The sequence below is a fragment of the Falco naumanni genome, chromosome 8 (genome assembly GCF_017639655.2).
Source record: "Falco naumanni isolate bFalNau1 chromosome 8, bFalNau1.pat, whole genome shotgun sequence".
Classification (NCBI taxonomy): Eukaryota; Metazoa; Chordata; class Aves; order Falconiformes; family Falconidae; genus Falco; species Falco naumanni.
The window spans coordinates 29338023-29356147 of record NC_054061.1 but is presented as its reverse complement, the minus strand read 5'-3'; the positions used below and the strand labels follow the sequence as shown (position 1 = coordinate 29356147).

General features: G+C 35.9%; 1 protein-coding gene across 1 annotated transcript in view; it reads right to left on the bottom strand.

Annotated features, from left to right (window-relative positions):
• The window catches only part of DARS1 (aspartyl-tRNA synthetase 1), a 41413-nt gene that overhangs the window by 7499 nt on the left and 15789 nt on the right, over nt 1-18125 (bottom strand). Inside the window, exons 5-9 of the mRNA XM_040602636.1 lie at nt 12465-12567; nt 11133-11213; nt 10614-10673; nt 2638-2749; nt 514-648 (exon numbers count right to left, since the gene is read on the bottom strand). Of these exons, the coding sequence (XP_040458570.1) occupies nt 514-648; nt 2638-2749; nt 10614-10673; nt 11133-11213; nt 12465-12567 (491 nt within the window). The remainder of the gene's footprint in view (nt 1-513; nt 649-2637; nt 2750-10613; nt 10674-11132; nt 11214-12464; nt 12568-18125) is intronic.

Below are 18125 nucleotides of genomic sequence, written 5' to 3'. Positions count from 1 at the left end.
CAGCCCAGTTGAAAGGATGCAGTTTCTAAGTAAAGTTATTTGGTACATACACAAAAGCAAGGGGTAAGTGTATGTTAATATGCAATCTGAAGTATGTAAAACCTAGCTTGCCTATTTTAACTGCTTACTACTGGGCAAATAAAGGCAACTAGGCAACGACTACTGAACATGGTTAATAGGAAACTATGGCTTTAGTAACCACAGGGTTGTACCATGTTTTAGTAACTTCATCGTACTATCAATTTCCAATGCAACTCTATTCTTTCTCTTCACAGAACAGCAAGCACTGGAGTACTCCAGCCCTATTTCAGCATTTTAGTTTTATTCTAGCAACTTCTCTGCCAACTTTACTCTCATTAGTACCCCAACTGAAATCTGTGTTTGGTAAGTGAAACTATATTAAGTGAAACCATTCAAAGCTTTCAGTGTGCATATTATCTTATTTTTATCACAGGTGCTAAAAGCCATCACTGCATACTTCACACACTTTGGATAAACCAACACTTTTCTTACCTGGCCCAACGCAAAAAACCTTTTCAAAGTCAGCACATATACACATCTGCTTGTACAGCTGTGGGGACTGAGCCAGGTAGGCACTGCTTTTGAAGTATGATACAGTAAACACATTGGCTCCTCCTTCACTGGCAGCTGAAAAGCAAATGCTTGCAATAATTATTAAAATAAAAATGTAAAGAACAAATCAGAGGTAGAATGATAGACTATTGGTCTTCCATTTAGAGATTAGAAGGAGATTTTTCATCAAAGCCTATTAGAGCAAAAAGATACGTCTGCATCCATTAATGCTAAGGGAAGTTTTGCAGCTCAGGGCTGTCACTCATCGTCTTGCAAATCTGCAAATTCAGTTGGGGTAGTTTAAAATGTTGCTATTCCCAGCTGTCCTTTACCTCAAAGTTAGAACAGCAGAAAATGCATGCTTGTACCACCACCACCACATCTACTCGTGGTCCAAAACACTTCTGTGGAAACCAATCTTTACAGTGATGTAGGCTTCCAGATGCAGAGCCCAAGACGAAAGTGCATATCCTGTTTTGCCAGGATCATCCTCTCTAACTGCAAGCATAAATATCTCTCTGAGCCAAAACTATTTACCAGGACATCTGCCAAAGGTATAAAGCTTTTTCAGTTTAAGGCAATTTTCATAGGAGGTTACTTTGAGAGAACAAGAACCAAGAACACACGCATTTGAATCCTTTACTGCAAACTGCCTACCAAAACTATCAGCTGAGTCACTTCACCTTTCAATTTCCCACTGTGTGGTAGGAGTGTTATAGTTGCCCAACTTGCTAACAAAAGCATGCCAAAGTGAAATATTAGTTAATAATCTTTAAAAGTTCTAATGTTAAGATTACTCTAGGTAAATTACTAATTATTATTATTACTAACCATTCCACTGAGATTACTGTTTCTTTTCTTTTCATCACCACTACTCCCACTGAAATGGTTTCAGTGAATATTTACAGTTATTTGTGAATACAGGCAATTTAAAAAATCTCAGATCTTAAAACAGCTATGATATTAAATTCAAAGTTTAGTAAGGATTGCATCGACTTAACTTAGTTATTTTTACGAAGTGTGATCTCATTCAAACAATAGGATGCTTGCTTGCTTTCAATGGTACACTGCACAGCAAGAATAGCACACTTCCTCAAAGGTCCTACATAAATAAACTACTTGGGACTCTTCAGTACTTCATGCTGTTTCAGCTGTCTGTTAGGAAAAAAGTTACCTAATCTTATAGTTCAACAATACTTTCTATATTGAAAAAATAGTGCTTACACATATTCTGTTAAAAAGCCCTTTTTTATCACAATCAAGAGCTGTCTTAAAAAATACAGAGGACTATAAAATTCAGTAGGCAAAATGTATGCATATGAGTGCACATACAATGAGAGTAATACAAATATTCCACCCTACATTTTCCATGCTGTATGTTGTAGTGGCATCAACAAAACCTCAAAGGACACCAATAAGATGGGAGAAAAATACGCATCAGTAAATCAAGTAATTTGACTTTTGAAAACAATACAGCAGATCCAACAACAGAACCAGAAGCAAAATCTACATTTCCAGACTTTTAGTCAGGCTGAAGCTGTTAGGCACACTTTCAGAAAAATGACCTACCACTTTCTATTCAGCCACATACTCTGCTAAAGAAGTGACATATTGTATATAATGACATCATCTTTTTTTATACCATGATATGGTTGTTGTAACTTATTTATGATGATGATAACTTTATTTATTATGATGAGAACTTATTATATTCTTTAATACTGGGAATGGAACTCACAGTGCTCAACAAGTGGAGAACACAAATTTGAAGAACAGTGCATACAATCAGACATCTTTATTTAACCAAATTAAAGCTTTAAATGCACTGCAGAGTACATAAATCAGATGCATTTATTTGTCTTGTCATTCTTTTAACATCCAAAGTCAGGAGAAAAGTAAAGAACAACTTTGATACCTGCTAGGAAAAGTTTGCTATGTTGCACCTGAATTAGAAATAGAACTTTATCTTTTTTAAATAAAAACTTATTAAATTTTTGGCAGATAGGTATGCTGAGCAACTGTAAAAGAAGCAGACCTGTAGCTGCTTGATCACATATACAGTACCTGAAATGATTTTGGGAGTCTGAATTTCCACAAATCCCTTGCGAATAAGAGTTTCTCGGAAAAGCTGACAAATACCCGACTGAAGGCAGAAGATTGCCTGACTAGTGGAGGTCTATAAGGAGAAGATAAAATAATGAATCCTAAGTTAGTTTTTCCTGACTCTGTCTCTTTTTCTGGACAGCTGGAAGGGTGAATTTCTTCTCTTAGGGACACTTGATCATTGCATTTGCCTAAACAGAGAAAAGTGCAAATTGGTAATTGTTTATTACACAAAATGAAACAGCAAAGGAAACAAGAGAAAATCCTCATTTCAATTTATGGCATGTTCAGTTACAAAGGAGGCACTACAGTCAATTCTACATTTAAAGAATCACTGATTTATGAGAAGTACTTATGCAAATAAAGTTTTCATAGTAATAAATTGAATAAAACCACTAAACCTATTAAAAAGCTTTCAGCACACAACTAGAACAAGTGCAGTAAATATACAGAGCATGATAAAAGCAAAGCCCTCAATAACTTACACAACGTAAAAACGCTTGTGTCTATTAAAGGCTACCAAATAAAACATTTTTTACGTAAAAACATAGCCATGTGTTAACCACGTACAACACTGCCACAAAAACATCCCAAAGCCAGGGTCTGAACTCCCAGCACTTAAAACAGTCCATATAACACCTGATCATGTGAACTGCTGTTCTTTTTAAAATCTACTCCAAAAGTACATTTAACTGAAAACAAAAGTAGATTTACCTGAATTAATCATCATCTTTTTGTTTATGCATGTGGCATAGTCAAGCTACTTATCTGGTTAGCAAATACCTACACTAAATGTTCCTGTAACACTCTTGGGCTTTGGTGTGAAGAAAAAAAACTCCTTCGAGAATGCTGAAAACACTGCAATACGTCAACACTGAACTCATATCTGATTTTGTGCTTGCAGTGTTTAAGACCTGACAGTTAGCAACACAGAAGCGTTTCTAAAACCTAACGAATTCTTGCAAACAACTAAGAGAGCAGTTCTTTACGACAATCTGCGTCATAGCACTGTTTACTTCTCCTTTCTGAAAGGTACCCAACTTTTCAGTTAGGGTAAGAGCAGCCTTGTGGGCTTTTTCACATGACTCTTACCAAACCACAAAACAAAAAACCCCCAACCAAAACAAATTGTATAACCACCCAAATTTAGACAAGCAGTCAGTAGGTATGTTGAAATAAAGCTACATAAATCATCTGTGCAGGACAGGTAACATGTCACTGAAAAAAACAAAAGAGAAAACTGTAAGAATACTGCAGATCTGTAGTAGTTTGGAGTTATTTGCAATTTTAGCTGACTGACAAAGTATCTCAGGAGTGTAAGTGGTTGAGTCTAGTAAATAATAGCTAGCAGTTCTCACTGTCTGATAGCATTAACCGCAGCTGCTACTTCCACTACTTTCAAAATTAAGGAACTGAGGTTTTGAGCAACAGTTACAAAAGTACCCTCAAACTTTTTCACCTTTTTTACATGCGTCTCCCAGAATCAGATATATGTGAACACTTCGCCTGAGTTCTGGGCATAATTTGGCAGTGTAACATCAAAGCACCAGGATGATTCAAAAAGGTATTTATTTTATTTTATTAACCATCTCCTACTTGGAAGTTAAAAGCCATTTTTCCAAGTGATAACAACTTAAAACAGTCACATTTGGGTTTACCAATACAGTTTTTGATAAACTAAACAAATTTCTAAAAATGCAAAGAGACAAAATGTGTAACATTTCTTTAAAGCAGCATAGTAACAATTCCGCCTCTACCCTTCTAATGAACTCCCACCAGTTTCATGCCAGAGCAGCTAAGAATGGAGTCCTAAGTTATACAGTCCTAGAAAAAAGAAAAATGGTTGCTAAACCCCATCTCAAAGCAATTACTTGGTCTGACCTAAAAGTGTGCACAGAAACACATCCAGTCGATAACTAACACAGCTCTCCACTAACAATAGATCATCAGGTAGTAACTCCTTCTGGCTTTAGAGAGGATGCAGAGCAAAGACTTTGTCTTCTTAATCTGATCAATAATGATACATTATGCTTAAAAAAATGGAAGCAGCCAAATTCACAGATCTGGACACTAAAGCTTTTTTTTTTTTTTTTTTTTTTTTTAACTACAGACCAAGAAAAGAAAAACGGCTGTTCTCTGTAGGTCAAATTACATCTGACAAGACCACTCTTCTTTCTACCAAAGGTAGCTGAGTTTCAGTGCCCATTCATTCAGACTGCCAACAAGGGTAACTGTTGAGAATTTGTGATACTGCAGTCTCCTTGTAAGAATTAAACAGACCAACAAGACATCTGAGATAAGCTCCTAAAGAACTGCAACTGTCAACGTGCAGTGGAGTCAAATGGATGACCTCAAAGTTCTATGTTGCCACTACAACTTTCCAAAGATTTTAAACATGATTCTGTATCTACACACGGAGCAAAACTTCTCAAAATTAATTACATATTTTGCACTGGTATAATGTTTAGGACAAAAAGCAAGAGAATATACCTGAAGAAAGTAATTCAAGCTGTTATCCTGTCTTTGGAGAGATGCTGGTATGTGTATTACCATGTTTGGTACAATGGTAGGTAACGCATTTGCACTACCACACTTAGGTACAACACATCAAACTTGAGAGAGACAGCTGTCAAAATGAATTTATTTTTACCTTCGCCTTAAAAAATATTTTACCATGGCATTCTTTTCCTGTAGTGTTTACTCTAATATGAACTCTTCCACATATATATTGACAAACTATCTTATCTGAGACTATGGCAAAGGCAGTAAATACGCAAGAGTTAAACAGAAACCAAAATAAACTCGGGCCATTTAAATGCTGTTGCAGTTAACAGTGTTAATGTTTTAACTTGGCCTGCAGAGATGATTTTACAGGAAAACTTGTTATTTTTAATAATCACCTTTGTTACAGAGAGCAGAAAATACCTTTAGCTAACAATGCTGAAATACGACGGTCATAACCTCACTCTAATTTCATCTGCCTGTTTATTATTTTAATGCCACAAAGGAAAACACTAATAATAATAGAACAGATTATTTTAACACTTTAAGCAAGATTATAAAAACAATTCCCACATTTCATTCAGCACAAGCTGCAGTGTTAGAATAATAGCCATGTAAATTGCCAGAGACCAACAGATGTGTTTCAACAGAATCGAGGGCAGTTAACACCTTAGGAGAGATCGTATCTCAAAGAGGTGCGACCGAGGCACTGACATGCAAAGTTGTGAACTTTTGTTTTTACTCTCAGATCAGCTGTAGAACTTATTCCACTCTCACCTCAGTTTGGCTTTTTTGTTTACTAGCTGAACAATCACTAAATTCGTAAAGTAGGCTAAATAACAAGGGGAAATAATGTAATCTATATTATTTTAGATAATATACATTATTTGAAATAATTTAAATAATTTTGCAATTCCTCTACTATATATATGGGAGATTATTAAAGTTTTTCTAGGAAATAGGATTTATGTTAAATAACATTTTTTTAACCCCAAATCGACTGAAGTAAACTTTTATTCAAATGTCAATATTACTTTTAGTATAAGAAGATACCAACATGAAGTTTGTTGTCAAAACAACTGGAGCTGTGTTATGTCTTCACTACCAAACCACTATCCACAATAAAATAAACCGTACATCTGCTTGTTCATTACAGCTTGAATTCAGTCAGGAAAAACAAAGCTGGTAAAATGAGTAAATTGAATTCAACACAATGAAATCAAGCTTGAAGTAACCACTTATTTTGAAAAAAATGCATTAAGATCAGTGTACAGTTAGATTATCATATAACATAGTCTGACATCCATAAACTACTAAAGATACAGTTTAATGTTTATGCTTTACCCTGAACAGTTTAAACAGGATAATACTGACCCTAAAAAGACTACGCTTTGGTCTCAATTAGCTGTGCATTAGCAGACACGATTATAGCATCAGGGCTGCAAAATGCATATAATTGAAGTCAAATTTGGACAGATACTGTTAAGATAAAAACCCTGCTGGAGATAGCAAATAAGCCAGGACAAGGACATCAGTCAGGTCCATTGTTAAAACTGAATGAGCTGAATTAATTTCTTCTTCAGAGGAAGAGAAAATAAGAAGCAAAATCCTAAAAATCAGTGTTTTACGTGTCTTCATTTTTTGTCTACCACAGATCTTAATGAAATGTGGTTTCTGTAGGTGTTTTTATAGACATGGAAAGTCTACACATCACTGAATACTTCAGTTAAACTTAACAGCAGAAAAGTAAAGATGTAAAAACATATCAGTGGTCCAATTTGCCTTTTTAAATTGTTCTGATAAAGGAACGGTAAATCAAACATCTCTAGAACCAACTGGTTTGACCCTCATTAAGTTATAAGGAAAAATATATACTTAGGTAAACAGTGGTTTCCTCACAGTCACCTGTGGTTTATGTAAAAGAAAATTTGGTCTGTATAAGGGCTTTTATTTTTTCTTCCCAGCTCTCTTGTCTCTATACCCCTGATTTTTCTACTCCACAAGTATGTGATCTGTATTTTATGAGTTAACCCATCAGGAATAGATTCATTCTTTGTCAGTCCTCTTCCTTGGAAAGGATTTTTAACACCTCTCCACCCTAATTAGTCACCATTTTCCCTCCATACATCAGAATAACAACTATGGCAATAGCTTGGGATCTTGGCATTTAAGTACTTGGCATCCCTAACCTCAAACAGAATTACCAGACACCTCTGGGAGATCTTCCTCAGCAACTACTCAGTCTATTTTTACATGTACACAGCAATGGAAGTCTTACAATCTCTGTAGAATACTTTGCATATTACATCTCCACCAATGTAACTTCCTTATTATTAACTGCACTCCTTCTATTACATCATAATCAAAGTCTCCTTGTTATACATCATAGCTGGATGGAGTGATGCTATTTTTGGGAATCCAGTCCCTTTCACTGATGTAATGATTCGAGTCTCGCAGCTCCACTTTATCACAATTTGGCCCTATCCAATGAACTCAGTGGTTAATCACTACTTAAAATTTAACGGCTTAAATACTTTAAAGACTGTACTTAAAGGGACAAAAATTATTTTAGTTCCATACTAGGGACTATTTTTAGTCTGAGTCTAGCCAAGATCTATGCATTTAGTTTGTTAAATCTTTCTCCAAAAAATAGTATCTCTTATTTTTGATGTTTGATGACTCCTCCTTCCTTAGAAAACTGGGGCAGTGAAGAAACCAGAACTCGATGGTACATGTATCTGTGGTTGGACTTCCTCCCATACTTGTAGGAACAGATCATCACAGCATCTCTGTTAGAACTATTCTGTCAACATTCTTCCCTGCTGCCCACAATTTGTTTTTCCTAGAAGGAAGAGGTATGGGACAGCAATGCTAATAGTTTCAGATACCCCTCTGCGCTTTTAACATTACCGTGTCTTCTGATCCTCCTTACAACACGCTTACTTAAGTTGCACACTTAGGGGCTCTCTGAAGTTCAATTCATACTACAGCTCCAGTCCATGCAACCAAATCATTGAAAACAAATTACTACTTTTTGTTTTGTTTTGTTTCAGTTACTTTGAAGGACAAACTGCCTTTGTGCCCCTGCTCTCATGATTCCACTGCACACAGTGCTTAGAATGTGCACATATGTGTGTTCTCACTGGGATTTCCCGTTTCTCCGTTAAACACCTTTTCTGCTTATTCAGCTCTCCCTTTAAAAAAAAGGTCTAAGTAACACATAATTATTTAGAATCTTCTGCTCCTGCATAACAAACAAAGCAAGTTTATGGTAGGCATGAGCCTACTGTTACAAAATCATCTGCTTTTGTTCTGAAGCAAATAATGAAATGTGCAACAGAAAAGACACACAGACAAGTGTGACACAGTCAGAAACTTTTTCCATACATAGGAGGAAGGCAGGATAGATACCTAAGCCTAATCAAGGGAAAGCTGCGGCCAGTACATCCAGCCCCAGATACATGCAGATGATGAGACTTAAGGCAATGAAGTACTGAGATTTGACATTTCATCCTTTCATCAATTTTGTAAAAAGTTAACCTGAATTTCTGTTCAGCATGAAATAGCTGTTTAGCACCATGCTGTGGCTCCTGTTGGAGCTAAGGAGAAAAATAGCTTCTGTAGAAGGCAAAGTTAAGGTTCAGACCTCAAAACAGGGTGCCAAACGTTGCTGAATAAATGGTGTACTGACAATGGTTGGGACACGTAAGTTAGAAAAGGTTATAGCAGCATCCATTTAGCTCACCATCTGTACTCTCCAGGCAAAATACTGACAACTAATGTTCTATTACTATACCGGCAGAGATGCAGAAGAAGTATTGGAAGAGTGCTGCTGGACTACTGAATGTGTACAGGGATGGAAGAACTTCAGCCCACTCCTTTCTGTTACATCTCTTGTGTTTATTCTGGCATTACAGTCTCCCTTCTTTTTCCATTACTATATACCTTCTTAGGTTTTACTCTTCAGATGCCCTTATCTGAAATACAGCCAAGGATACTTTCATGCCATTATTTTCAGCTCATATTTTTAACTGTTATTTCCCTTTGTATTATTTCTCTGTTTTCTTTGGGATTCTTGGCTCTTTCCCATTTATTATACAGGTATTTCATTAATTTAATGGATTTTCTTAAGTTTCTCTGAAGTGTTGTGGGTATCGTTCTTCATCACCAGAATTTCAAAGAAAACCCGCCCTTCAAGCATCCCATAGTTGCCTCTTCAATTTAGTACACTGCCTTACCACTACCATAAGACCACGATCCTTTACGTGATTTCCACTTTCAACCATTAGCATAGAATTCTTTTCATCAAAGGCTTAATTTAAGACGCAGATGAAGAGACCAATATGATGACATACTGAGTATCCTGAAAAGTAATCACAAACTGAAGTTGCTCACAGTATTATACATAAGGTCAAGTGAAAAGCAATTAACTTTGGTCCAAGCAAAACAATTTGCACAAGTAGTTTTAGTTGCTGAAATAAGGAGATCAGATGTTCAAATGCTTTAAGCATCCCAGTGCCAGAACTCTTCCAAATTTTCCAATAACTGACTTTTGATTTCCCAGGCCCATAGACTGATTTACTGAGAAACTGCCATTATTAGAGCTTTGAAGGCAGTGCTAGATAACACCATAAAAATGAGCTAAGCACACTCTTCATTCAATGAAAAGTTAATTACAATTTTGTTGTGCAGAGCCAAATATGGGAAAAGACCAGAAAGCCTCATGTCAATATGAACGGTTACTTACTTCATACGCACTTAGTGTTAGCTGTGGTTTCATTATAAAAGAAAAAAAGTTCTGTAAGTGATTTAGTAGATCATTTTCTGCTGATGATCAAAAAAAGTAAGTATTTGGGAGTTTATGAATTCAAAGAAGTCTGTCCCTCTGACATGAAGAAAGATGTTTCAGAAAAAAAACCCAAAACAACATATGAATGCTGTGGAAGAACCAAAGAGAATGAGATTGGTATCATAGCCTAGTACAATTTCTCTTGCGAGATACGCATTACGGCACCTAAGTTACATATTAATTTCAAAACTTCCATTTTATGCTCCAAAACCAAGCTCTTACTACAGTTTTTGGTTATCAAAGACTACATTTGAGAAGAAATGTTGTCTCCAAATTGTTCCTATTCAGTCACCTTTGACATTTGTAAATAAAAAAGCCCTGATGTACATAGTCACATGACAAATCCTAAATGTTGATCTTTAAGCTACCAGTAAAGTCTTCTTCGATTAATGTCAGGAAAAGTGAACACTTAGGATTAAAAAACCCTGTGTTTCACAATGCCACTCAAAAAAGAAAAATACATTGTTTATTTTTCCTCTGGCCAGCAATACACTTCCATCAAATCCACAGCTTTTATTGCTTCACGGGTTAGAAATGCGAAGAATAAACACTTGCAGGCAAGCATGCAACACAGCAGGTTTCTTACCCTCAGATCAATTACTCTGTTGTCCAGTCTTGTATCCTGGTTTACAGTAGCTCTTGCATCCTAAATGGTTGTGCAAAAATATATAATGAATACATACACCTCCAACCCCTACACCCAAAAAAACCACAACAAAACAAAATAAATGGAGAAAAACATTCTATGGCTAAAAGCCAGGGCTACTTCTAAGTTCAGTAGAATTTCTAGATCATTCTAGAAAGAACACACAGCAAACTGGCAGCATAGCAAAGATTAAGGAGTAACTTCTGCCAGAGGTCACAGGCAGAACTCAGCTATGAGGATCCAGAAGACACACACACAAGATTGCACATCCTCTGTTTTTGACCTTCTACTGCAGTTCAACAGACATTAAAGCTATGGAGATTTCTAACACCGTTCTGGATAACATAAAGGAAGTAAAACGCATGGCCAGCAAACCCCCAGAATCACTGCATTAAGGCTTTCATGCTTTTGTTCAATTACAAAGACAATAAAAAGTATCTGAGGATGCAAAGTTTTCACCTCCTCTCCTTCCACTTCTGGCCGAACAGCATCATCCAGCTGTAAGGGCAGTCGGGGTTCAGCTAAACTGATCACATAGATCTGAAATTGAGACAGGAACAGAAATAGCATGAGACTCAGCTCAAAAGGAGGTGTGATTTACAAAAGGGTATTTCTGGCATACACTTGAAACAGTGTTTGCATAGGCTGTTAGCTGAAAGACTGTGATTTTATTCAAATACTTGAGCTACACGGGTGCATTCTCATGACAATACTCAAAATGCTTTGTTCTTATTTTCCTTTTGAAAGATTAAAAATATCTTTTTTCCTTCTGGGAAGCACTGAGTTGAGCAAGTACACACTGCCTGAGGGAAAAGCCTACTGGCATGAACGCCAGGTCTGAAACTACCAGATTTCACAGAGTTTTAGGTTCCGATTCGAGCAAAATCATCCTCTTCTTGTCATTGTTAATGTAATATTTACTTATCATCTGATTATATCTAAAAGAGCCATTACAGACTGAAAATTTATGAGATACCTAAAATACAGTAAGAAAATGAAAACCACCTTCCCTTGCCTTACAATCTAGTCATAGGTGAATTTGATATTCTTTCAGAAAAATTGAAGCATATGGTAATCTGCACATATATTTCTTCCAGATCTGCAGATTTTCCCCAACCATGTTAGTTAAAATTTACCTTACTGCTCTAACTATAATAGCCCTTGCACTCTACTCTTGAGATGACTGTTTCAGCTGCATTGTAGGCATACAGTTTTGGCTGAAAACCTTTAGAAGGAAAGGATATTACACAAAGGTTTAAATACGCTTTCTATTTAAACAAATTACAAAGTTGCACTTCCTCCAGCCCTACAGCACAAGCTACAGATATTTTAGATTTCAAGAGCTTCCATACTGTTAAGCCAGCGCTTTACTTTTGCTGAGGATTATGTATTCCATTCCATGGTACTAAGGGGAAGATTGTAACATTTCTGATAAAGAAGAAACTTCTGACTTGCACTTAAAATGAAGTAGATGCTTTATTACAGTATCTGCTGCAGTTAAGAATAAAAAACTAGAATTACAATCATTCCTAGCCAAATTATTCTAGTGAGATATTTTATTTTACTTGGTACTGTAATTCAAATGGCAGATAAAAATAGGAAATTCTAAAAATCTGATCTCTTAAAACCAGAAATGTTCATGTACGATACACTGAAATTTGTAGTTTAAAGCAGTGTATTTCTCTGATATGGGACTGCTTATTGACAAAGTTTATATATGTAGATAGACAGACAGCCTAGCAGATAATCTCTCAAACAATTAACCAGTGCTCCATTTGCTAAAAAATTTACCCTTTGAACATGAAGCTCAACATCTTGCTGAGTACAGCCTCCGATTTTCTGATATGCTTTCCTCACAACGCCTTCTACATCCACAATGCTCTCTTTGTTGATGCTGTCAATAAAGATAGGATAGGAGGCTTACTAAATCTCATTGCACACTTCACCAGACTCAGCACCGAGAACTAGGATGTTCACGTACTGTATGGACTGCTCGAACAACAAAGCAGAGTTAAGGATTTATGTAAAGTTACTTATTATATATATAACTGAATAATGAAAGACTTCGCTAAAATATTCCCAGCCACAATAAATTCAAACCGGAAGACTTGGGAGGGAAAGAATTATGATTAAGCTTAGTGCTCACTCATTCTTTTTGCGTGTATATATAAACTGACAAGCTGCACAGTTCTTTTTCTAGGCCACGTACACTCATGCATGTGTCAGCTGATGCAATTATCTGAAAGATGTGTCTTAACCAGCAGAACAACAAACTGAAAGGAAGTCCTAGATCTGGAGGGGAAAATAAAAACTGATTGAGCTTGTTTAAAACTACATGACTTGTTACTGCAAGATTCTTGTAAGTCATTTCTTTATGACAAGGACATCTTAATTGCTCTCTGCTAACAGTCACTAATAGTACATTAAAACACCATATAACATCTTGAAAGTCTTCCAAAAATACGATCTAAAGTATGTGTGCTATAAGTAAACAATAACAAAATCCTCAAGAGTGCTAGGTGAGAAAACGATGTGTATGAGCAGTTTTTACTTAGGTATTTAAGGATACTGGACTTCAAACCAGTAATTTTGTACATATAATCTCACCCCCACTGGAAATATATTTTCACTCTGTCTCTGCTAGCCTGCTTACAAAAGGCCAAATACCATAAAGTATTTCTTCTTACGAAAGCTAACTGCTACAATTAACCTAATCTGTCAATTCTCAGGCCTGGAAAGCACTTTATATACATCAACTGACCACATAAGCCTTTAGAAACAGAAGTAGTGGGCCCAAAATTTAACTGCAAATAATAAGAGGTCAGAGCAAGGATGTCATCAGACAAGCTGGTTGCCACTGATCTCAGTAAAGCAAAGAACAACTAACAATCTTCAAGTTTAGAAGGTTGGCTTTTTTTTCAGTAAGACCCCTCTCTCCATGCCCCAAAAAGCCCAACACACAAAACCCATCCAGCTAAGCTAGAGGGTTGTGAGATACGATTTGGACGCACACAAGGTATTATCGGACGGGCAGTAACCCCTAGTTAAAGGAGGTAAGGACAAACAGGTACAAGCTATTGCTGATGGTAACTACAGTCCTAATCACTTGCATTTGCATCAGTTTGTCTAGCACCCCTGGAGTAAGTCAGTTTAGGAACTGTGAACAAAATCTGGGTATTCTGGCCCTACAGTCTTTTTGTACAGCTACAGTAAAAGCACATGAGAAACTTACTAGGACTGAGAAATTTCTCTTTAGAAGTATCTATGTTTGAAATTAGTCGTTCTCTCACATTTTTAAGGTAGGATTTACCTGGCTAAACAATTAAGTTTATCTTTTTAGTTGGTGTTGGAAACTTGGCTTTCTTCTCTGATAAAGCCCGAGTGGTGTGACTCAGAAGCAGCTGAGATACAAATCACCAAGTGTTGCCAACTACAACTGCTTGCTTGCCCTGCTTTCTATTCTTCCTGAAGCATCCATATCAGCCTTAAGAAAAGCAAGATGGATCTTTGATCTAACCTGGGACAAACTTTTTAACGTTATAATGCTGAGTTCAAATTTAAGTTATTCAACAGAGTTTTTAAATAAAAACAATCAAAATGTTGAAAAATCTGATATTAAAGGAACAGTGGAAAATTCAAGCATCAAAATTCTCAACACTTAAGAGCAGCACTGTAAGTAAATTACAAGTAATTAAATAAAGCCAGATTTGAGCACTTGAGTTGATTACACTATTTCTTTGATGGTAATACTTTCAAGGTGACAGAACTCATTGTCAGCTGCTCTAAAAGTTATACATACCATGGTGCTTCACATGCTTGACTTGCTTAACCATTAGGCAATTCTACACTGCGTAAAATTTGTAAATAGTATGTTTTTCTGGTACATTTATGCTCTAAAAGAGCTACAGCTGCTCAAATCAATATAATGAACAAATAACTAAATTTGTACAAAGCAGAGGTCGACAGTAGGCTTTAAATCAGAATTCATTTAGTTAGGGGTGAGCTTCCATTCATCTCCATTATTTAGGTGGAAGCAGTACATTCAAGAAAGACGAGGAGAAATGACACTAAGTGCTTAGAAGTACACTCTCTTACAAATGGTTCAGTTTAAAACTCCTTAAAAAGACTAAGGCAGCAATACAAGGCTTTGGATGCAAGAGAACATGATGATAAGAAACACACAGAGAATATATCATGCTAAAATAGTATCAGGTGTACCTATAAATTCCCTTTGGTTTTCAAATAATGAACGTTTAAAAGAATAAACGTTTTATTCTTGTGCTAACTTTTTTTTCCCCTAAGCAGTTCTCCTCTGTTTTTCCCCGCTTCCTTTTTCATGTCAAATTTCTGGCAAATGCCCAGAGAACACTACTAATAAAATGAATAGCAGTGTCTTCATTGAAAATATGAGTCTCTAATCTGCTGAACAAAAGCCCTCTCACTAATAATTGCAAATAAAAATAATGCTTTAAACTTATTAAAGCAAATTCTCCACACTGCAAAAAAGAAAATAATAGTTGTAAGCGTATTGTATGATGGACTCATAAGCAGATTACTGATCCCATGGCTGAGAACTGGTGCTACTGAATTAACTACAGACCTATGATGAAAACATGCACAGAATTCAAGACATGCAAAAGGGTATCATTCTAAAAATACAGGAAGAAACTGACTTTTGCATCATTGTAACTGTAATATTGCTTTGCGAACTTGCATAACAGAACTTTTCAACTTTGCACTTGTGATTAAATGCACTGTTTCTCTCCCTCTAAACTGGAGTTGCAATTAAAATGGTATGCTTCTTAGTCTGGAACATACTGCAAAACTGTAACATTCCTTAGTCATTAAATTTGCCATGATTTTAAGACTTATTTCAACTCAGTTCCTACCTGTGTAGATCCCTGTATCCAAATATGCATATATAATTGCCTGGGCACACAATAAGTGCTACCAAGTTTTCTATGGCATAGGACCATCTTTGTATTTACAAATGTTCATCATCTACTCTAAACTTTCATTTGATAATTAGAAAATATGTTTTTGCTAATTCAGACTACATAGGTAATCTGGCACAGAAGTAAAAGGTCATGTTTTGAGTTCTGTTTGAACCTTGCTCAGCAAGATCTAGTGCTGTAAAAACCTGAAGTCTGTAACACAGAACATCAAATGTAAACTACAGAAACCTAGAAGATGCAGCTTTGATCCCACCAGGTAATTCTAAGAACGTTACTGAAATGATAATTTCAGCTCAAGTTACAACAAGAAACACAATGATTTAATTAAATGCCAGTAACTACAGCAAAGCATTCTCTGCAGCACCAGCACTAAGTCATCTAGGTGATTTTCTGATAAAATTTTCTTGGGTAACAAAAAAGACCCAAACAAACCAAAAAAAGTGAACAAGTGGCAGAAAACCATGCCAAAGCTATCACCATTTCCATTAAAGACAACAATACTTCTATCTGTAACTAGTATTACAAAGGACTAGAAACTAAACTGAATGCATGATGCAGAAAGAAAAGACAGATGACATCTTTATATGGTTTAATCCTTAAAGAACCTATTTTAGTAACAAATTCATGAAGTCCAATGCTAAAAAAATTCCTCTGTATAGCAAACTGCTTCTTTATATGTAATGTTTCTTCCAAAAAATCAAGACTATAATTACTAAAATGTCCACTAGATGCCTTACGTCCTTCTTAATTATCTGTACATCTATTAGCCAAGACTTTCTCTTTTAACCACAGGATTGCATTATTGCAGTCTGTATGACAACATCTTTCATCAACAGCTTCATGTTGCAAGCTGAACCCCATGCAGGCCTCCCTAAGTGAATCACAATCAACATTTTCTTGAACAAAAGTCTGAAGAATTGGAAGAAACTTGGTTATTTATACACTTTAAATAGATGTTTTACTTAATGGAAGCATCTATACTTGTTCAGACATTTTCTTGGGTTTTTTCTTCAGCGCTGTTTTCTGTAAGCAGACTGCACAAATTATTATATTAATACATTATTAAGTCTAAAAATATGAAATAATTGTCAGAAAACATAATAATCAATGATCCTTTATCTGAATCTCAGTGAAAGCTGAAGGCAATAGAGTTTACTTTGAAAAAGAGTCCACTTTGTAAATAGTTGAAAGTATAAATATTTTACACTCAGCTCAATAAAAGCAACTGTAATACTGTCTGCACAAATACAATAAGCATGCATTAAGCCCTCTGAAAGGGCAGTTAACTGACACTGTATACATTAAGACCAGGTAAACCCCTATTCTTATTCTCTTTATTCTAAAAATATAATAATCTGCTTTCTATACCAACATATCTGGGAGAACCTGGATATCTTCTGGGGGAAAAAAAGCCTATTTCCTTTTAAATATTTTAAGTAAGAAAATCCACTACATATTTTAAATTTTTTTCATTGAAAAAAATTCCACTTTATTTCCCTTCCAAATTTACCTAGCTTCACCATCTGTTCATGGCATCTTGCATACCTTTGTATCTGCAAAATAAATAACTTTCCACTGGCAGAAAATCCTCTTGCATATGTACCATCAGACTGGGATTTAAATGATTTACTAATTTCTCTTGGACAGAATAGAGAGTTTCCTTTAGTTTCACAGGAAGGCAGACTTGCCTGACCACATACCATTTAATCTTGCAGCTTCACCATCAACCTTTTCCAGTTTGACATATAATCAGACACAAAGACAACAAAAGTGGACAAGATACTCCAGTAATGGTCTAATGACTGGCATATATTACATTTATGGTATTTTATTCCTCTTTTTTAAAACTCAAGAGATCTCCTAGCATAGTAGGTAAGAGAACTGCATGGACTCCTGTTAAGTCAGTTATCTATCATGACCTCACATTTCTCATCATTTACTTTCTTACATATTAGTCCTGAACATATACAGAATCTGAATGAATGATCACCAAGGTACAATTTCACACTGAAAAGCATCAAAGTGATTATTCTAAATTAACACTGGTTACTATACCCTCCTAGCCCCCAGCTCACCATTCCCATTTCTGTGTAACCAGAAAACTTAACAGCTGCAATTTGACATTTTCTTCCAGATCACCGATACAAAAATCAGAAATGCTAAAGAAAGTATTTCTGCAATATCCGACGTTTTCCTAGTATTACCAATTTATCTAGCTGATGAACTTATGTATATTTTTCTACATTGTGAAGTATTTTCCTACAGGTTTACCGGTCTTCTACCCCCCCACCCCACCCCGCCCCTCGCCTTTTAAATCTCTTTTCTGGATTTTAATTCTTTAACCTACTATGAAGAGCCCTCAAGTTACTTTCTGAGTGAGGGTGTATTGTTTCGGCAACTAAATAAAAACCTATCAACTACCTCTCCCAACTGCTACACTGTATCACCTGGCTATGGTAGTGGGGGCTGAAAGGCTCAATACTGATACAAAAAGAGA